We start from the raw sequence: 22,765 nt of genomic DNA on the forward strand, positions 1-22,765 counted from the left end.
GGCTAAATTTTCCTAATATTGTTGACAAATACTGACTTTATTTTTTATTTTTGTCAAGTAAAAGAACATGATTTTATTGATAGGAATAAGACGTACAACTAAAAACGCCATCATCAACCCATTGTTAATTGGAACCTCATATTGGAACGATTTGGTGCAATTTATGGACTACTTAGTATAATTTTCTGTTCTTTTCTTTTCCTTTCTTTTTTAATTTGTGCAAGAATTTTGGTGTTATTTTGCTTACATTTTATAAGAAAAAAAATAACTTGAATAAAATGAAAAAAATATAATTTTTGAAAAGCAAAACAAAAAAGTGATTTTAATTTATATATTTTGATTATCTAGTTTCAACATGTTAAAATCTACACCAAACATAGTGATAATAGTCTTCAATTGAAATAGCCTTAATTGGGTGTTCGAAGTTCGGATTTGAACGGTTTGCGGATCGGTTTAGACCCGCCCGCATTTATGCGGTTTGGGAAAAAGACAACTCACAACCGCTCGCAGTGCGGTTTGTGGTTTGTGCAGATAGGGTTCGCGGATGTGCTGGCGATTTGCGGATTGGACTTTTTTTTCCAAAAATTTATTTTTAAGCCTTATTTTTTCTCATTTTGTAAATATTTATTTTGGGCCATTTTCTCCCCATTTTCTAAAATGCTCCAACATTAATAATTAATGAATTATAACTTATAAAATTAAAAACACAACAAAATCAATTTGTAACGCAAACAAATCATTCAAAATATTAAATTAAATTATAAATTAATACAAGCACGTATTTCAAAATCCTAAATTAGAACTCCATATTCATTAAGGAATTTAAAATTTCAAATCACACTTCATCCGGGACAACCTCAGTTGTAACAATAATAATATGATCAGTATTTATTCAGTTTCAGTTGATATAATACTATTAGCAAATATAATGTTAGAGTAAATTCAAAGAATAAAGGGTGTTATGGGGGGGCAAAAATATCTAGATGGGATATAGGAATGAAATCAACAGTTAAGATAAAAAAAAAATAAAATAAAATATTTTTAAAAAAAAGTGCGGGTGCCATAACCTACAAACATGTCATATTTCAAACCGCATCCGCCCGCATTATATTTGTAAAACCGCCCATTTATATGCGGGTTAGGTGATTTTTGCCGATTGGATAAACCGTTGCCCACCCCTAATTTAAACATAGCAAAAATGTTTGAGAGCACTAAAAGTAGAGCTGTAATAAGAGTTATGTTTATGTGGCAGTGACCTCACTTATGAATGATTTAATGTATGTATCTTTTTTTTTTTTATTTCGTGTCATATTATTAGAGTCATTGTTAAAATTATAAATTTAGAGTTATGAATTATTATTCTTAATTTTTAAATATGTAAACATTAATTCGATAAGAGTATATGTTACTAATATTTTAAATACTTTTCGTCACATTAACAAGTTTTTATCAATATTTTAAAAATTGACACTTCAAGAAGTTGTAACCGAAAGCATTTGACACGCCTTCCCTATGTCAACGTGGATGGTAAATTTTATTCTTTGAAAGTGGCAAGGATTCTTATAAAAATTTAGTATATGAATATGTTAAGATTAAAATAAACATGCAATAAAATGATAAATTTGAAATATTTGATGGAGATTTTTTTTTAACATAAAAATGTCAGATTTACATATATCAATTTGTCACCTATTATGTTATTTTACTTGATTCCATTAAAAAAAATCAAAATTTATTTTTTATTATCTAAAAAAAATTTGGTCAAAAATAGCATTAGTACAGTTAAATTATAACCGAAGAGGTCGTCACTGTTCTATCAACTTAAACTATTGACCTCTCACTTACCACAGCCTAAGGTATAATAACTATTAAACCATTGGATCACACTCCATTGTCAAAAATATCCATCAATTTGTGAAAAGATTTAATAAAACAATTGTTTGTATAATACTTTTTTTTAAAGTAAAAAGGGTAATACTATGAAAACAATCCATTTAAACAACCACCCCCCTCAAAAAAAAAAAAAAAAAATCCTTATCACATTATTAAATTAAAATGGGTCATATTTCAAAATTTAATTTTTAATATTTTAAAAATAAATATTCATTGAACTACCAACCAAGAACCCTTCTTTCTCATCTCTCTCAAGTTCTCAAAACCCATCAAAAACCCTCAATTGCTCTCTCTCTCTCTCTCTCTCTCTCTTAATCAATCCCAAAAATCATGAGTTCATTCAACAGCACCCCCAACTTTGACAACCTTCTCTTCCAAACCCTAATGGGCAGACTCCAAATCCGGCCCCCTAATCTCCACTCATCATCACCATTCCTCAACCAAACCCTAGAAGACCTTCTCTTCGACACCTCCAATCTCTCCGACACCGACGATGACAACGACAACAACAAAACCCAACTCGCCAAAGAAGAATCCAAGCTCGAAAAGGAGCTAATCCGAACCATCCTCAGCGGCAAAATCGAATCCCTGAAACCCAATTCAGGCCAAGCCGTTACAATCAACGAACACCATATATGTGTTGGGTTTCACCAAGACACTGGATCGGATTACAGGGTTTGGGAGTGGCATGGTCATATAATGTTGTTTGATGATGAAAATGGGTATACTCCTGAGTATATATATGGGAATTATTTTGAGAGAATTCAGGCTAAGTCTGTTGATGTTGTTGTTGCCAATGAGGATGATGAAAAAGTTGATGAGAAGGAGGAGAAAATGGGTAATTTGGGATTGAGGGAATTGATTGGATCGGATGATTCGGGCGGTAGCCGGATACTTCATCGCAATATGAACGCTGGGTCTCCCAGGTTTGTGTAGAAATCCTTCATTTTTTATTTTTTTTTATTTATTTTTTTTTTTTTTTAAAGCTATATGGGTTCATTGATAATTTTCTATTCACATTTCTTACAGCTTCTGTGATATTCAGATACTTTATCATTGTTACATATGATATTTATTTATTTTTTGTAATTCTTCATGATTGTGTATATGGTGATTTTGTTTGTTGGTCAACCCCAAGTTCTGGAGAAGTTTGTGCTGTAAATTTGGCTTCATTACTGTTATTGAGTAATTTCAATATGCTAATGTCAGTGTTGGTAGCTGCATTCGAAATGGTTTTAGATAACACTATGTTTGGTAACCTAGGAGAGAAAAGAAAAGGAATGATTATGAAAAGAAAAGCAAGGACTGATTTCTCTCCCTCTTGTTTGGATAAATAGGAGAGAAAAGAAAAGAACGGCTATTGATTTATCTCCTATATTGTTCAGTTAAGCCATATAAAAGAAAAGAAAAGAAAAGAAATGATATCGTGTTATATTACCAAATTAACATTTTATAGGTGAGTTTTTTTTTTTTTTCTATATCTAAAGGATAGTTTTGGTATTATAACAAAATAGTATTTAGTTGGTTTATTTTCTCTCCACGTTTGGAGATATTCGAATTAGGGGTTTTGAGAGAAATGATTCTCTCTCCATTTCACTCCTCTTTTGCTTATCCAAACTAGTGATATGAACCAAGAGAAATACATTTCTTTTTTTTTCTTCCCTAATCATCCAATCCTAATGGGCTCTAAATGTGTGAATGCATGTCAAGCAATAAGTGGTGATGACTTGAGATTATGCTTATTTGTGTCATAAATGTGGTAGTGCTGGCAAAGTTGTTAGTAGCATACATGACTAGGGGGAGTGCATTATGCGATGATGATTGTGATGGCACTTCCTAAGTGGTGTTAATAGTGGTACGAGTACTCTCAAGAGCTATCCAGAACCTGTTTCTATGTTTTTAATGTGTTCATGAGAGGAAATTATTGTAGCTGTAAAACCTAGATATGATGAGATAGGTGAGACACTTCATACGTTCATAAGGTATCACGTGGCAATGCCGAATGAATTGAAGCTATATAGGCTCTTCTTTCTGTAATCTGTTCTGTCCTGACAGTAAGATGCCACTGTTAATATTGAGATCTATGCTGATATGTTTTTGATAAAGCTAGTGCTCTCACCAACAATTTAATGAAAATCATTGACATAAAGCTCTAAATGCCACATTATAGGCTTTATAGCTACCATTGGACTTCTAGGGACCAGTGGCCTCAAGGATAAGCTAAATCAGAAGTGGCTGTTTATTACCCCACAGTCAAACCTTAAACATTTTCAAAGCATAGGAAACCTGTTTTCTGGTTAGATGGGTAAATATTGTTTCCTCTGTTAAAGTTGTCATATACTTTTTGAATTGAATTGAATGATATTCTCAATTGGTCATAGTATTTTGAATTGAATGATATGCTCCATTGAATGACCTATTTTCCTGGTAGTTGGGTATTCTTCTTCTTCCTCTTCTTCTTCTTGATGAGCAATGTTTTAGATGGCAATCCATGTACAAAAGTAAATTTATATCACCTTTTTCTATTCTGGCTTGTTCCTTCTATCACTGCATAGTCAATCATGGTTGTTGTTTGGGTCTTGCTAACAACTACCCAATGGGCGTTTGTTAAGAACCACAAAATGCCCAAAATGTTACATTTTCAATACACATTTCACATCTTTTTATACATTTTATTTTTATTTTATACATTTTCCACAAATTTCAATACGTTTTTTACACACATACCAACACTAACCACCGCCCACATTTCCATATTTGTTTTGACCATGAACTAGCCTATGTGTGACGTAGTAGAATAAATATTTTAATTGTTTGGTAAGTGTCCTATTAATTGTAGTCTATAAGTAGGTGATATAATCTCCATTGTACTTAGCTTTTAATTGAAGAATATCGAGTATTGATTAGAGCCAAGTGCTCTTGTTCTCTCTTTCTTGATTTTGAATCCTATTGCAATTTTGGTTTCACGACAGTTTCTTGGTCTGTATCTTTTTAGTTATATGTATCACATCAAATATTTTCTTAAGCATGCATATTACTTGGTTTTTGTTTGTCTCTTTTACAATTCCCAGGTATTAGTTGGTGTTGAGTGAGAGAGTGAGCAAAGAAGGCCTGGATATCGAAGAGGAAGGTTGCACACAGATTTTGCTTTGGTTCATTACTTCAAGATCAAATAAAGTGCTTGACCTTTTTTGTTGATAATCTTTGAGCACTTTGAAGGTTTCAAGTTGCATCTCTTTGTTGTTTTATATTCTCTAAAATTCCAACCTGAACCAAATGATATACTAGAATTTAAGGAAACAACAAACCTTCTTTGTTAAGATTGAAGTTCTTTGTAGTAGTTTTCTTAATGAAGCAGCAGAACCAATTGTCTGCATTATTTTGTTGATCTACTTGTCTTTGGCTTCTTATCACATAATGTTATGTTTTATATTTTGTGATGAAATGGTAACTTTTGCTTGTCTGTATAATGGATCTGAGAGGCTCCTCGAGTTCTTGGTGATGATGCCCCTTTCAAGATTGTTTGGGTCTCAGATTTTTCTTTTAAATCCTTGAGTTGCCATTGATGTTCACTCTCTCTCTCTCTCTCTCTCTCTCTCTCTCTCTCTCTCTATATATATATATATATGTATATATATTCTCTGCACAAATTCATGGTTACTAGCCCAGTGATGAAACTACTGGAAAATGCATCTATGCTGTTGTTTCAAATGACTGCCTCTGGTGATTGCTTTATTTTGGATGACAGATGTATTGTTGGTAGAGGGTTGGTCTTGGTGTAGTGGTAATATTTGTGTACTGCGATTTGTGCATCATAGGGTTTTTTTTTTATTTTTATATTTTTTAAAAAGGCTGGGTTCATACCACAGAATTGATTTTTAATTTTTTTTTTAAAAAATAAATTCTGAAACCCCAACCAAAAAGAGTCACATACATAGCCATACATGTATTAAATTGCTGTAACTTAAATGGGATCCCTCACCACCAACAGGTTGCAATTTGGGATAGAACCAATTATAGTCACCACCTGTAATCCTTTCACTGAACCACTTTTTGCCAAATGTTAATTTTGACAATTTTGCGTGTGAAATCACAAATTCAGGGCCAATTTTCCTGATTGGGGCGTTTTGAATATTTTAGTCCCAATTTAGGGTGTGTTTTTAACTTTATTCCCATACTAGGGTAAAACGGTTTTAGAAATACCGTTTTTTAAAAAACGGCTTTTGAAAAGCCGTGTTTTTGGATTAAAATAATAATAAAATTTGAACATAGAAAACGGCTTTAGAAAAGCCGGTTTTAATTACGTTTTTAAAGAATTCTAAATTAATTAAAAACGGTTTTAAAACCGTTTTTACATTAATTTTTTTTAATTTATATTTTCAACATAAATATTTTTTGACCAAAAATATTTTTAATAAAAAACGGTGTTAGAAAAGTCGTTTTAGAAAACGTATTTACCAAAGTCGTTTTTACATTAATTTTTTTAAAATTATATTTTCAACACAAATATTTTTTGACCAAAAATATTTTTAATAAAAAACGGTTTTAGAAAAGTCGTTTTTACATTAATTTTTTTTAATTTATATTTTCAACATAAATTTTTTTTTACCAAAAATATTTTTAATAAAAAACTGTTTTAGAAAAGTCGTTTTTACATTAATTTTTTTAATTTATATTTTCAACAAAAATATTTTTTTACCAAAAATATTTTTAATAAAAAACTGTTTTAGAAAAGTCGTTTTTACATTAATTTTTTTTAATTTATATTTTCAACATAAATATTTTTTTACCAAAAAAGTTTTTAATAAAAAACGGTTTTAGAAAGATCTATAATAGCGCTTTAGCCTAGTTTGGGAATTCCGTCCAAACTAGGCCTAATTTGGGAATTAAGATGATAAATTAGCTAAATATGGGAAAAGTCCCGAAATATAGTGCACATTAAAAAAATAAATAAATATTTAAAACATAAAATATTTATTCCCACTCTAAGGTGGGTTTTGAAAAGACTTTGAAATTTTGGAAATTTTTGAAAAGTGATTTTGAAACTTTTTTTCAAAAAATTTGAACTAAACAAAATTTTAAAAAAAATTCTCAAAAATTATATCTTGAGATACAAACCAAACAAGCCCTAGGTTTGAGTTTTCTGAATTAAGTTTTTTGAAAACTGAGTTTTTTGTTTTTAGTGAATATTTTTAAAATTTAAGCATTTTTTTTTTTACTTTTTTAGATGTGTCCAACCTTCCCACATGAGAAAAAATAATTAAAAAAAATATATTAAAACCGTTTTTTATTAAAAATATTTTTTGTCAAAAAATATTTATGTTGAAAATATGAATTAAAAAAATTAATGTAAAAACGATTTTTATTAAAAATATTTTTAGTCAAAAAATATTTATGTTGAAAATATAAATTAAAAAAAATTAATGTAAAAATGATTTTTCTAAAACCGTTTTTTATTAAAAATATTTTTGGTCAAAAAATATTTAAGTTGAAAATATAAATTAAAAAAAATTAATGTAAAAACGGCTTTTGTAAATACGTTTTCTAAAACGACTTTTCTAACACCGTTTTTTATTAAAAATATTTTTGGTCAAAAAATATTTATGTTGAAAATATAAATTAAAAAAAAATTAATGTAAAAATGATTTTAATTAATTTAGAATTAATTAAAAACTTAATTAAAACCGGCTTTTCTAAAGCCGTTTTCTATGTTCAAATTTTATTATTATTTTAATCCCAAAACACGGCTTTTCAAAAGCCGTTTTCTAGAAAACGGTATTTCTAAAACCGTTTTACCCTACTATGAGAATAAAGTTAAAAACACACCTTTAAGTGGGACTAAAATATTCAAAATGCCCCAATCAGGGAAATTGGCCACAAATTCAGCATGCCACTTTCTTTTCGAATTTGAAATTCCAAGTTGAATATATAATTTTAACTAGACAGTTTATTTGGAAATGTTATGAAAATTGGATTGAGAATCTATCTCCTCCATTTTAGGCCGTGTTTGTTTCCCTTAATTGATTTAGTGGGAATTGGATACTGAGAATAGATGCAACAATCAACCATATTTACTCAAAACGGAGCAAAAAAAACTAGTGAGCTGGAATCTTCAATTCACAAGTTGCAAAATTCCAAAAATTAATGAACATGAAGAAACCATCCCATATAGTTTAGAATCCATTGTTACCAGTAATGTTGATAGCATTGGAATGTACAATAAATAGCATATTTTGAGACATTTAGGCTGTGTTTGGTTCATAAATTTGAAAAGAAATTTGATAAAGTAAAGAAAAATAAAAAATGTGTATGAAATGTAATTATATTTCATTTACATTTCACCTACTTTTTTTTCTTTCCAAAGCACTCTCAAAATCTATGAATCAAACACATCATCAGGGACTCTATTTTCAAATGGCATGTAATGAAGCCATTTTTAGTGTCTAATAAAGGGTGAATTTAAATCTAGAGATTTGACACTACCCAACATAAAGGTGCATTACTTCTCATATAGTATTAACTGAAATTACACACTCCTTCATTAACCACAGATCACAGCCACCAAAAGCCACAAAGACAAGAAACAATGTGCATTTCATCATCAGATGGAATATGTATGCAAATGACAGAGAATTGAAATTTTCAATTTTGCTACTGGAATTTAACAACAAATCCATCAGAATAGAACGAATCACAAACTAGAAAAGATGGGAATCGCAATACAAAAATCAACATCCAACCTCAAGTTGGACATGTGCGTAATGGCCATCTTACCAAAAGCAGAAGCCAAAGTACGGAAATCCCTCTGTTTACAAATTCAAACAGCGAATCAAAGAAGCCAAATTACAAGGGGGCAACCTTCATTAATTCAAAACTATAAAAGAAACTGATACAAATTAGTATGCAACTCACTTTTAACAACAATCCTTCAACAACTAGTGTGTAGATAATCGTCATTCGAGCATAATGACTGCATGTCCTCTTCTATTATTTATCCTAAGCCAGACCTAGTTTCAACGCACAAACAAGCAACCATTCCATGAAGTTGACAACTGAGATTCAAAACTAGGAAGTTGATTACAAACAAAGATGTTCTAATAAGGATTTGAAGCAAAGAGTACAATAACATGAAGCTTTCCTACATTCCACGACAAAAATGAAATTAAATATGTTGGGTAAGCGACTAACCCAAACCATCTTACCAAAAGTGGAAGGCAATGCTTGGAAGTCATTCAAAAGTAAGTAGATTAAGGACGGTAAGAGCACAAAACATATTCGGACAGTAAAGGAAAGAAGCCAAATTATGAGGGACAACACCTTCATTAATCCAAACTAAAAAGGAATTGATACAAATACAACTCACTTGTAACAGCAATCTTCAACAACTCAGCAGTCGATAATCATCTTTCAAGCATGATAAATGCATACCCTCTTCTAATATTTATCCTAAGCCAGAACTAGTTTCAGTCTCGGCTTGGCCTTGCACATGCACGTGAATATACAAGCAAACATCCCATCAAGCTGACAACTGAGATTCGAAACTAGGAATTTAATTTCTTTGATTTCAAACAAAGATGTCATAATAACGATTTGAAACAAAGACTGCAATAGTTCCTTACAACAAGAAGATTTCCTACATAACACAACAGAAAACGAAATTACATATACAGAGAAATAACTAAGAGCAGATAAGGCTTTCTTCAACACTCTGAGAAGTTAAGCTTTCCTCTTAGGTGACTTGGCTGCCTTGGTCGGAGACTTTGGCTCCTTTGCAGCCTTCTCACTTTTCTTTGGAAGAAGAACGGGGTTGATGTTGGGAAGCACCCCTCCATGAGCAATAGTCACGCCTGCAAGTAACTTTCCAAGTTCCTCATCGTTCCTCACAGCCAAAAGCACGTGCCTTGGTATGATCCTGTTCTTCTTGTTGTCTCTTGCAGCATTGCCAGCCAATTCCAAAACCTAACACGGTTCCAATACCCGCCATAACCATCACCAGATCATGCAAAATTCACTACTAGGCAATGTCAAATTTACTGCTAAATTTGAAGGAAAAACAAAGGAAAGTAATGTCCTTTTTTATTATTGTTTTGGAGTGCTTGTTTTTCAGTTTTTTAGCAAAAATCATAGCAATTTTTTTATTTCTGAATGAGAGTTGCGAAATGTCAAAACTCCATTCAAATAAACTGTATGTAGTCCAGCATGGTATATTAACAAAAAGTTAAAATGTTTCCTTCATTTTCCAGCCATCCAAACAAATTATTAAGGCATTTCATGCTTTGACAGAGTGTTCTACTAGCTCCAACTCAACAACCAAAAAGCATATCGAAAATCATTTTGGGTTTTTTTTTTTTTTTTTTCCTTCTCACTTTTCATGCAAAAATCATAGCAATTTTTGCTTTCGGAATAAGAGAATCAATCATAAAATGCATTTGATCCAGGCCTAAAAGTTGAAATTCCAAGGTTTTACTTTACCCTGTCTCGTCAAACTAAACTAAACTAAATCTCAGCACCCAAACGGTACATTATTAGGGCTTTTCAACAGAAAAGGCAAAACTACTAGATTAGATCCAACTCAACAACCAAAAAAAATCAAAACTTTGCTCAACAATTTCGAAACAACTAAAATTAATTAAAAAAATTTAAAAATTAAACACAAGACTCAGACCAATTTTGCCCAAAAAAATTCCACAGAACAAGCTCAGTGAAGATTCACAGATTTTGAGAGAGAGAGAGAGAGAGAGAGACCTCAGCAGCGAGGTACTCGAGCACGGCGGCGAGGTAGACCGGAGCGCCGGTTCCGACGCGCTGAGAGTAGCGGCCTTTCTTCAAGTATCGGCCGATCCGGCCGACCGGGAACTGGAGGCCGGCTTTGACGGACCGGGAAACGGGTTTCTTCTTCGGACCGCCGCCCTTTCTTCCACCTGCACCTTTCTTGACCTTCTCCATTTTCTCAGGATTTCCAGTCAGGAAACTAGTTTCCCGAGAAAACAAACAGCCGAGAAATGTAGAGATTGGTGAGGTGAGGCTACTTTTTTGTCTGGGCTACAGTGTAGGGATTGGGATGTCGTTGTCTCCAATGGAATCACTTTTGGGAAAACACCTCTTTTTAAGTGCTTTTTTTTTTAATTTCAAATCTTTTTTAAGCATGTTTATTTTTTAACTTTTAATGACTTTAATTTTGATTAATATAGCAAAACATCAAATTATTAAAGTCAAATTACACTCGCAGCAATTTTGAAAATAAAGTAAATTTCATATTTTTTATATAATTGCACTACCCTCTCTTAAAAATAAAAATAAATTAATATGTCACTTTATGTGGGGGCATTTGGGATAATGTCAAATAAATTAATAAGTTAAGAAGTTATTTTTTATTTTTATATTATTTATTAATAGATAAAAAAAGTAATTATAAATATAAAAAATTTTACATAATCAAACAGATTATTAATCGCAATAACTCAACAAGTTATTTAGATAAACAAGCTAAATGTAATATCAAATTTTTTCACTCAAAAAAATAATTTTTAGGTAACTTCAAGGTGACCTCTACGGTAAAATATTTATTTATTTTTGTAATATTTGCTAATTTGTGTAATATTAAATTATTACACCTGTGTTATGTATGGTATCACACAAATAATTTAACAAAAATATTAATATTAAATAGTAATAAAAAAATAAAATATAGAGATAAAAGAGATTTAAATCAAATAATTTTTAATTATTTTCATAATTTTTACAATTATTATTATTTTAGTCTTGTTATCAATAGTGTGTTTTACATATTAAAATAAAAATGTATTATAACATAAATAGTCAAACTTAGAGGTAAAAAATAGAATAAATTATAAAAAATGCATTTACCGTAAAACATAAAATTGCATTTATCAATATCTCTTTAGCTTTTCTTAGGAAAAATTAGTCTAAAGTCCCTCTCCCATTTTTAATAATGAAATATATCAACAATATTATTGTATGATGTCTAAAGTCTCTTAATCCCACACTCATATATCACAAAGAAATTTTGTTACCAGCAAAGTCTCGAAGGTGAAGTAATGAATTTATGAATTTTCATAAGAACTTAGAACGCATCGTTCTTTGAAGAATCGTTATTTTTGGTGACCGAATTGAGGAAGTTGACGAGTTTGAAAATTGATTTCTTGGATTGGCAGAAATCTTCGCATTTGATTGACTGTTAGAAATGTAAGTTGATATACAACATTAGCAAACCCTAGAATACATGTATGTATATATATATATATAGAGAGAGAGAGAGAGAGATTATGGTGGAGCATGAGATTAGGGCTTCTTGAAGGCGGAGGAGGTGGGGTTGAAGAGAGAAGAGCTAGGGAAGGTTTGCTTCAGAGAGATTGAGAGCGTTGAGGCTCTCCATTGACATGGTATGACTTCTTCAATTATGCTACTAATCTGATGTTGTCCTTTCAAGGATTCAACGCATTCCCAGACAAATCACAAGCATTTATATCAAATAAGAACAAAATTGAAGATATCATTCTTCGATATGAACAAATTCACCAGAATATATTTCAAAAAGATCAGAAATACAAGTTGTGAACTGAGCAAGTTGCAGAGAAACCGAGAGAAAACAATGAGAAAATCAAATGAACAAAGTGGAAAAAGAGCAGAGTAAAGTATAGAAGGAAACAAAGCATGAATTTTGGCGAATCTGAAGTAAAAACGCACCTTTAAAGTCTAGAATAGACTTCTTAATTTTGGTAGCACAACCCTCGCAATGCATGTCGACCTTCAAAATGATAGCGAGGACACCGTCGTCATTCTTTCCTTTATCTCTCTTTTTCTACTGATCATCGCTCTTTTGCTCACCTTAGTTGTCTTGGTTCTTGCTCTTCTTCTGCAACCATACATCCAAAGACAAAAATATTAGAGAGAAAGAGTGTTTAGGTCAAGCTAAGACTTGAACTTTCTTTGCTCATTGCTCAAGTTCGACGCCAATAGAGAGTAGAAAGTCTAGAGAAATTTAGAGAGAATTTTTCTGGAGGGTGGGAAATCCAGAGAAAGTCCAAAGAAATTTGAATAGAAATTATTTGACGAATGGGAAGTCCAGAGAAATTTGAAGAGAATTTCTTTAGAAAGTGGGAAATCCAAAGAAAATTTAGAGAAATTTTGAGAGAACTTCTTTGGGAAGTTTAGAGAAATTTTCTAGATTAAAATTTCTTTGGATTAATATGTGAGGGACATTAGACATTATGAGAATATTGAATGTCCTTTATATAATAAAATCTTAATATCATAGATCTTTAAAAAAAATCCCCATTTTCTTAGTGTAGACTCACTAAAAAATTCTCATTGTTTAAATTATGTCACTTTTTAAATTAATATATTAAATAAATAAATGAATATTTACATATAAAATAATGTACGCAAACTTACTTTTTTTGACTATTCTAATTGAACCATTTTAGTGTTTAAAGCCTAACCTATTGATAAAAACTCTAGTCTATGCATGATTTTTTATTTTTGGACCAAATTATTTAAACTGTATACGAATAATATTAGATGATGAAATCTAGGGTTTATTACACTTTCTACCCATCAACTATCACCAAATTGTTTATTTAATTCTTGAACTATTGATTGAATCTACGTAGTCCCTAAAGTATATAAGTCAAAATCTATTTAGTCTCTAAACTATCAATTGAATCTATTAAGTCCCTTAAATATTTAATTCAAATTTATTTAGTCACTGAAAGAATTACAAAAATAAAATATAAGCCTATAACTATTATAAATTAGTAAAAGACCCTACCAAATTAAGATTTTATTAGAGAAAAATCTTCAATTTGTACTTTTTCATTAAAAAATATTCGTTGTGTGTTTAAATTAGTATTAGAGTCTAATTTTTCAGTCTTACAAATAAAATTATATGAGTATTAGATATAATGAATAAGTTGAATTAGATAATTTAAATAATAATATTTCGCTATAAATAATAATTGAACAAAATAATGCATTAATTAAGTTATAAAAATAATTTAGTGAAAAGCTTAAAAATAATCAATTAGTAATTATAAAGGAAATGTCTTATAATATTAGATAAAGATAAACATGTAGCCATTATAGAATATAAGTAAGAAAATACTATAAAAAATTACTTTTATCCTTATAAAGAAAATTCAACATAAAAACTGATGCCCACTTTTCAAAAAGAAAATAAAAATTCAAGAATATTTTGAAATAAAATTTTAACTAAATAGAGTCTTTTACTAATTTATGATACTTATGAGTTTATATTTTATTTTTGTAATCTTTTTAGAACTAAATAAGTTTGAATTAGATACTTCAGGGATTTAATAGATTCAATTGATAGTTTAGGGACTAAATAGACTTTGATTTATATACTTTAGGGACATAGTAGACTCAATCGATAATTCGAGGACTAAATAGACAATTTAGCAATACTTTAGAGGTATAAAGCGTAATAAACCTTGAAATTTATTATGATTAGGGATGGCAATTTGAACCCGGCCTGATGGGAACCCAATTCCCCGACCCCGAATTGAGCGATTTTTTCTCAAAAAATACTCCCAACGGGTCGGGGATAGTATTCAAAAATAAATCCCCGATGATATTCAGGCCGGGGATGATGATACATTTTTCAGCCCCGGCCTCGTCCCGTCTCCGTCCCGTTTAGCCTCCGATTTATATATATATATATATATATAAATATGTGTTAGGGTTTGGTGACTCACTGTCACACACAAAACAAACAGCCTTTCATCTCTCTCTCTCTCTCACCTTCATCTCTCTCTTTCTATTGCGCATCTCTCTATCGCCTCTCTATCTCTATCACCTCCATTTCTCTATTTTCTATCTATCGCTTCACTCACTCTCTCTCTCTCACACACGACCGCCGCTCATCCTTCACCGCCGCTCCTCTTTCTCAGCGTTGACAAAGTCTCACACACACGACCGCCGCTCCTTTCTTTTCTTCTTCACCGTCGCTCCTCTCTCTCGCGTTAGTGTCGGCTCCTCCATGTGTTTAGGGTTTGTTCTTCAGATCTGAAAATGATGAAGATAAAAATGAAGATGTTGTTGTTGATGAAGATGATAATGTTTATGTTGTTGTTGATGAAGGTTTTTTGCTTTTGTTCTTGATGATGATGTTGTTGTTGATGATGTTGATGTTGTTGTTGTCGATGAATGGTTGTATTTTCTGAAGCTAGTTTTTTTTTTTTTTTTTTTTTTTTTGGCCGGGGAATGTTCGGGGTCGAGGAAACCCGATCCCCGTTAAGGGGGCGGGGGGTGGAGGCGATGATAGGTTCCTCATCAGGGATCGAGGCCAGGGACGGGGGAAATTCGACCATCGAGGATCGAGGACGCCCGCGCCCACCCCGTTGTCATTCCTAATTATGATTTATCTTAGGGATAGTTTTCACACTTCATATGTAGATTTTAAAAATGAGTAATATTATGTAATCATATTTTGATATTAGATTTTGATATCATTTATTGTAACACTTCAAATTATTCGATGAATGTCACATGACACATATGATATAATTATTGTCTTTATACCAAACATCAAATATTACCAAATACGATCCACATAACATTACTAAATTCATATTTTAAATTTTAAATATTTATAATTTTCAAATTTCAAATGACATATGATTTAAATATGAATAAAATTTTGGTACTTGTTTGGGATCTACTATAAAAGCTAAAAAGTTAGAAAGTCCATACTAGCGTAGGGAGAACCTTTTTTTTTTTAATTTTTTTTAATAACCGACAAGTTCGGTCAATGTACTTTGCATATACATTTAGCAAAATGAGAAAACATGGCACATCCCAAGCCACGAATTCCCATTTAAAAAAAAAAAATTCATGCACATCTCAAAAGTTAACAATTTGGTCAGTGTACTGTGCATCTATAATATTTTATTACAATTTTTTTTTATAAAAAATTAAAAAATTAAATATACATTTTTTCTCTACTTTTTTAGTCAAAAAATTAAAAAATATACTTATATAGTACATTTTAAAAATATTTAAAATTAAATATTTAAGTTGATGCGTCAATAATTTTATGTAAAATATATTTATTAGCTTTTAAATTAAAAAACAAAACGTTTGTAAGAATTCTTTTAAGAAAGTTTAAATGAAAAATTTGAATAAAAAACATAGGACTTTGCATAATAAAATTTAAAAATTAACATTGATAAGTCAGGATTAATATGTATTCTATGAATTTAGGTTCATTATTAAAATACATGTTAAAAATCTTCAAAATTCTATAAATTTTTTTACCAAATATCACATAAGTATTGGATTTACATATGAGTCTCATACATAGATCCACAAGTTCTCTAACATTAAATAAAGTCCACCTATATATATAGATCTGAAATCCACTTTACGATTGCAAATCTATAGGCTTAGGAGGACTGACTTTCCATGCCGAAAACCGTGTGTTTCTCTAGTCCGATGGGTTAATCTGAAACTTTCAGATAGATAGATCGATCAATTCTCATTTCCATTTCAATCGAAATCTACTCTCTTTTTCGTTCGATTACCATAGATCTCACTGTGTAGATCTAGGGTGTTATACGTGTTTCTGTGTGTGTGATTTAGGGTTTTAGGGTTTCGAAGAGCATCAGACAATGCCTTCGGTTCCCACCGTTGAATCTCTCACTCGTTCCCTTATTCGTTCTTTGACTTCTTTCTATGGTGGTTCTTGCTCTCATCGCCTGAAACGTCTCGAAAAGGGTAATCGTCGTGGTAATCTTAGTTAACACTTGGTTTTGTCTTTGTTTTTTTTGTTTTTTTTCGAGGAGAGAGAACCCAATTAGTCATCTACGAATCGGAGATTTTCAGTTTGAGCCATCGCAAAGTGTGTTATTCGCTTGCTAACAAGGTATTGCGTGGTGGGTTTCACCTGCTTTTCCTTCTTGTTGCAGAAAGGTATTTTCTTTAATTGCTATTGAATTTTCATAAAATGCTCTTCTTTTTATTTATTTATTTTAGGGGGTTTAATTTCACTTTTATCCCCTTAAGTACCACAATTTTTTTTCCAATGATTTCATATAGTCCTACTAGAGACAATTTTTACGTATGTGGTTCAATTGTCGACGATTGTAACCAAATTTGATTGAAACAACTTAAATCATACGACAAAAACCCATTAAATAAGTTGTGGGGTGGAGTTTATTCAAATTGGTAAGAAAAATTAGTTTTTTATTGTATTGTTAAGATATTCAAATTTATGAAATACGTTCTTTGGGTCAAATTAGGTTTCAACTGTTATTAAGTTCTATAATCATTCTCCAATTGGACCACATGAAGATAAATTAGAAACTTTAGCGACTAAATAGACGAAAGTGATAGCTTATGGATGAAATAGAAAAAATGTTGATAGTTTTGGGACGAAAGTGAAATTACCCTTTTTTTTTCCCTTCTTATTTAACATGATAGATAGAGTTTAAATCAGTTTGATTGTTGCAAAAATTAAGTTTCCTTAATTTTGAAAGATGGTCTGTCAAATTTGAAATTTAATTAGATATATCCGGTCTTTGTGAGAACCATTTGAATCAAATAGTGTCCCAAATACTAGTTGCAACTGAAAAATTCGAAAGCTTTTCTTTGTGGAGATAGTGCCAAAATATCAAGTTGGCTTAGTTGTCTTGTCTTTATCTTGATCACGGTCCTTAAAGGCCTGTCCGCATCTATGTGCTCTTTAAATTGTAACACGTTTTGATTCTCTTAAAGCTTAACACTGATTCTGTTACTTAAAATTAGTATTTTTATGGTTGATTTTGTGTTAATTTTTTCCCCTGAGAAAATTACTTTTGTTGAACTTTTGTTTTTAAAATTCACATGTTTGATTTTCACAAGCCTGCTATGCTTGGTTGTTCAACTACTATTTAATCTTGTGTCTTTACAAATATCTTTTCTATACAATTTCACCCTCTTAATATTGCATTTATCTTATCTTGGATATGAGTAAGTTCGAATGTTGTCAGCTTTTGTACTAATTTTATTGCAATATTAATCATACTTAATTTGCACTATGGTTTATTTTATTGGTTAAGAAGAGTCTTGTTTGATGTGGTTGTATGAGAGAACCAGCGGAAGTCGGCTGCTTTGTTGACAGTCTTATTTTTTCAATTGTTGTAAATGAGATCAGAAGCCTCAAGTTATTGTTAGCATTTCCAAATACTTCATGATCGATAAAACATTGTTGCCGTGTACTTGGTAAAATTGCCATTTTTTTTCCAGCTGTCTACATAAAGACATGTGTTTATCTTGAATCTTTTTATACCATAGCCTTTGATCATTAACATCATCAATCTCTCTGTCGCTTCCTCTCCAACTTATTTCCACTGTTTAGAACTTGAGATGTAATGATGTTCAAGAAATTGATAATCTATACGGGATTCAATACCTATTTCAGAGGCAGCTTTGTCACGTTTATATTGATAGTACTTATAAGCATGGTTATAATTAGCATAAATGTAGGAATTTTTCCTATTATAATTTGTATCTGTGGCGTGTGGTTTTTACGTGGACAAAATATCTTTCCAATGGCAAGGCTGAATTTTTCTAGTTTAAGCTGTTGATGCATCCTCCCTACCCACAAACTTCAGATGATTTTCCATCATTTCTGGAGCCAGCTCGCTTCATATACGAGCACACGCTTTGTGACATGTTTCTTTAAATAGCCTCTTTTTCTTTTTTTCCTTTTTCAAATAATAATAAAAGCTTGGCGATCTTTTCACAGGAGAAATCTATTCATTTGATTTTGTTTATGAGCATTTTGTCCTTTGACTAAGAAGTTTTGCCTGACAGCTCAGGATTTTCATATGGACACTGGTTCTCCTGTGGGTGCGTTAGTTTCTCAAGATGTTAACAGGTCTGATGACTTGAAGCAGCTTTATCCAGAGCCATCACAATGTACTTGTTATGTCCTGGAAGATGTTTCTCTCAGTGAGCTTGGGAACAGTCTGACTGAATTTCTACATATTCAAGATGATAAAAAATTGGCATCAAGCTCCAATTTAGTTCAACCTGCTGACAAGACTGATAACTTCAATGTGAAGAAGGGAGATAAATGCAAAGATCTAGATCAAACTGAACCAACCACTATAACTTCTGAGAAATTTTTTCCCAAATGTGCAACATTTGCATGCTTTGGTAAGAAAGCATCCCTTGCTGTGTCTGCAAATGTGGAAGATGACATAAATGCTGCAGTATTGGAGCAAAATGGCCATGAATCTGTTAATCCTGCATGCCCTCAATCCATATCCTTGCCTGTAAGTTTGCACTATATTTGTTTTCATTTTATGTTTTCTTTTTTTTTTCTTCATATTATTACCAAGTCATGATGCTTGGATTCCTATCATGTGAGTTTGATGCTGGATCAATTCAAGGTATAATCAATTGTCTTAAAAGTTGCTCGTATCATTTGCAAGTACTTGGGCAGTAGTTAGGTGGATGCTTTAATTGTAGTTAGGATGTTACTACAGATGCTATTTGGAAGTAGTTAATGGATTTTGATCATTATTTTCAATGCGTGTTTTTCAGTTTCTTACAAGTGTAGGGTATGCATGCCAGAGGCAGTTGGGGTTGAATCCTGTTGCATTCTGAGGGAAGCATTTATGTGTGTATTAGGTGCCTCTTAAGTGTGTTCCACCTTCCCATTCGTTCTACCCGAGCCGGATTAGTTAAGATACTGTTTACAATTCTAATATATCTTAGGTAGACGATACTATAATGAATGCGTTTTTGTCCAAGTAACCCGTAATTGATTGGAAGTTGCATTGTATGTTAAGCGCGTGATTTATGTTGCAAGTTGCCACTACTTGACTGAAATGGTTACTTATATGGTACCAATTCTTTCTAGTTTTCTCTTTTATCAACTTTTTTCTTTTGAAAAGCAAAAAGAAAATCTAAGCAAAACATTTTAAATTTTGGAGACATTGGACATCATTTCAGGCTGGCTGAAATTTCTTTTACCCTTGGCTTCTATATTAGATTGTTGTGTGGAAGCTGGTGATAACCAAAGATATAATTATATTTGGAATTTTATGTAATGGCTGTACAATCATGGACCAGTAGCTGATTGAATGTACATGATGAGAACTAGTATCTTCCTCGAGCCACCTCTGTTTTTTGGACAGTCTGTTTATTCTTTCCTCTTCATGTTTTGCTTTCTTGCAGACTCCTTCAAAGCTAGTATCTGCCATGAAGGGTAGCCGTGAGAAACAGGGGATGACACGTCCAGAGAAACTGACTGTCAGATGGGCGCCTGATGTGTATGATCCTCCTCCATCAATATCTACGTCCACATCTGTGAAGATCAAGAAACCACGGCCCAAGAGTGAAAGTAAGAGGTATTATGATTATAAAAAGGGAAAGAACAAGCAGAAGGGCAAACCTTCTAAAGGGAGCAGCAGTAAGGACAAGAAACACGTTCGAAAACACGGTGGGAGTTCTAACAAGTATTACCAAACGCTAGACAATGATGACAGTGTGGTCAACTATAATGAGCCTTGCGGTGAATCGGGGGGTTTTGGTGTTGGTAGCCCAAACTCGTATTGTGGGAGTAGTTTCCTTAAGAAATCTGTCAGAGAGTTGCATTTCTCCGTTGCAGAGGCTACATGAGCCTTATCTTCAACCACCACCGAGTAGTCCTTTCTTCTTATTCATGGTGTTAATAAATAAAGTACTGTTTTAGGGTCTTGTTGACCGTAGTTATAGTACTTCGGAAACTTTTGACAATTTTCTTCTGCAGTGCTGCTATTGGTAAATCTGCAATGACATCCTCACAAACTTCAGGTTTTGTCTGTAGATGAGTTTTTACAATCTAAGCTGCCCTTTCTTTTTTCCTGGTTTAAAGGAAATTGTCGTGCTCTTGTTCTTCATCGATTCTAGTCGGTGGGTGTTCCTGGTTTATGTTATTTCGTGTGTGGTTGGTGTTGGAATTTTGATCACAGTTTAGTATAAACCTTTTTCCTGCCCCTGTTTGGCCAGTGGGAAAAGTTCTCTATTGGGAAAGCTGGAACTGTATTGGGTTATATAATTAGGGCTGAAAGGCGAGTTGTATATTAAGTTATTCAAGTTTGATTTGATAACTTAACGATTTTTAAATTATGTTTAAGTTTGATTTGTTTATAAGGAGTCGACATTGAACAAGATTTTAACAAATTGATCTCAACTTTTTAACAAATTAATATGAGTTGAGCTCGAATAACTTAGATAACGTTTGGTTTGTTTTTAGAAACTCAGTTATGTTTTTAAATTATAATCGGGATGAAAAATTTTAACTAAATATATTTTTAAAATACAATTTAAAATTATTTTTAAAACTCCTATCTTCTCTTTATTTTATTATTATTATTATTATTATTATTATTATTATTATTATTATTATTATTATTCAATCAATTAATTATTTTTTTCTCTCTCATCTCACATTCTTTCACATTTTATACATTAATCAATTCAAAAAAAAAAAATACAAATCATTTCAAAATTATTTTTAAAATTCATAACCAAATAAATTTTTTCTTTTCAAATCATAATTTAAAAACTCAAAGTATAATTCTGCACTCAAATTATAATTTTAAAACTACTGTAAGCTTATTGATTCAGAAAGTAAATTATTTAAATTTAGTTTGAAAACTTAGCGAGCGTAAATATGTGTTTACCTTCACTTTTGGTTTGTGAAAAGATAAATTTTTTTAATAAAATTTATATATGTTCGGCAATTGTTTAAAAAAATCGCATTTTTTTCTCTTTGCATTAAATTTCTTTTTTGTTTATTTAGATAGGATATAAAAAGTAACAAATAAAAAATAAAAATCTAAAGAAAATCGGTGAACATTAAATAAAAAATAAAGAAACAACAATTTATTATTTATTTAGACTTTAAAGTTAATCTGACACTTTTGATACATACCTATCTTCCTTGAATTTTGATATACATAATAGTTTAAAAATTCATCAATAATTCATTAATCATGAATAAAAAATGATATTATCATTTTAATTTTAAAATAAAATGTATATTTATTATTTATTTTAGTATACACGGACCCAAAAGCCCTAATTTACACCTTTTCTCTGTTCTTCATATTCGCCAGAGGTTCGGCCACAAGTAGAGAAACTCGTAGGCACGGTCTCCATAACCCCCAAAGTTGAGAGAGAAATGGAGATAGAATTACATACATATATATATATGTATATTGAAATTACATTCGTGTGTCGAGATTTCAATTTTACAATTTTGTATATAGTTGTTTTGTTTAAATGTTATGGTTTGGTGATTTGATTTAGTATAATATTCAAAGCAATTAGAAAAGTCGGAAAATAGAAATAATATAGTTTTTTGATTCATTAAAGCATTGCCAATTTATACAGACAGCATGGAAATATAAGATTATGATTTGGGAGCCCTGCATTAGATGAAAATTTTGCATCAAATAGGCAAGTCTTTCATTTCCATGTGAGACGCTATATCATGATCACCACGGCCAAGGTGTACGCCAAAAGCTCACTCACTTGGACCAGGTTGGCTAGGAATAATAATGAGTATCGAAAATATTGCATTACATGACAAAAGCTCTCTCACAAGTTTCATTACTAACTGTCAATGTGTATAGAATGCTTATCGCCATCATTATACACTATATAGGAAGCGATTCATCAGAAAATGTAATACAAGCACATAAATGTGAATCCATGTGTGCATGTGATGCAAAACATAAAAGAGAGTTCTTCAATATAACAAACAAAGCCTATATAATACTAACAGCATATCACCACCACCCAACATGTGTGTGGCAAACAAACTACCGCCTCAGGCTCTCCACGATGTAGTCCGCAT

General features: G+C 31.4%; 4 protein-coding genes across 9 annotated transcripts in view; 2 read left to right on the top strand and 2 right to left on the bottom strand.

Moving 5' to 3' along the window:
- Positions 1–2,097: 2,097 nt before the first annotated feature.
- Positions 2,098–5,281, top strand: LOC114306233 (uncharacterized). The gene is made up of 2 exons (XM_028251436.2): positions 2,098–2,819; positions 4,965–5,281. Exons 1-2 carry the CDS (start codon positions 2,224–2,226, stop codon positions 4,969–4,971), a joined length of 603 nt encoding a protein of 200 aa, XP_028107237.1. The 5' UTR covers positions 2,098–2,223; the 3' UTR covers positions 4,972–5,281.
- Positions 5,282–9,427: 4,146 nt separating this feature from the next.
- On the bottom strand, positions 9,428–11,031 carry LOC114306234 (histone H2A). The gene is made up of 2 exons (XM_028251437.2): positions 10,639–11,031; positions 9,428–9,852 (listed from the first exon to the last, which is right to left on the bottom strand). The coding sequence occupies exons 1-2, from the start codon at positions 10,837–10,839 to the stop codon at positions 9,610–9,612; spliced, it is 444 nt and encodes a 147-aa protein (XP_028107238.1). The 5' UTR covers positions 10,840–11,031; the 3' UTR covers positions 9,428–9,609.
- A 5,173-nt stretch (positions 11,032–16,204) lies between these two features.
- LOC114306237 (uncharacterized) lies at positions 16,205–20,775 on the top strand. Of its 4 annotated transcripts, none has more exons than XM_082919230.1 (3): positions 16,205–16,842; positions 18,727–19,190; positions 20,098–20,775. In XM_082919230.1, the coding sequence occupies exons 2-3, from the start codon at positions 18,741–18,743 to the stop codon at positions 20,539–20,541; spliced, it is 894 nt and encodes a 297-aa protein (XP_082775356.1). In that variant the 5' UTR covers positions 16,205–16,842; positions 18,727–18,740; the 3' UTR covers positions 20,542–20,775. The 4 variants fall into 4 exon arrangements, with proteins under 4 accessions (XP_082775356.1, XP_028107240.2, XP_082775357.1 ...); XM_028251439.2 differs by having other exon boundaries at positions 16,225–16,842; positions 18,732–19,190; XM_082919231.1 differs by having other exon boundaries at positions 16,245–16,795.
- A 1,712-nt stretch (positions 20,776–22,487) lies between these two features.
- LOC114306238 (soluble inorganic pyrophosphatase 1) overlaps positions 22,488–22,765 on the bottom strand; it is a 6,177-nt gene continuing 5,899 nt past the window's right edge. For all 3 annotated transcript variants that reach the window (XM_028251443.2, XM_028251442.2, XM_082919233.1), the window contains one exon: positions 22,488–22,765. This exon is cut by the window's right edge and continues 8 nt beyond it. In XM_028251443.2, the coding sequence (XP_028107244.2) occupies positions 22,731–22,765 (35 nt within the window). In that variant the 3' untranslated portion in view covers positions 22,488–22,730.

This window comes from Camellia sinensis, chromosome 3 (genome assembly GCF_055761805.1).
Source record: "Camellia sinensis isolate YWXY chromosome 3, ASM5576180v1, whole genome shotgun sequence".
NCBI lineage: Eukaryota > Viridiplantae > Streptophyta > Magnoliopsida > Ericales > Theaceae > Camellia > Camellia sinensis.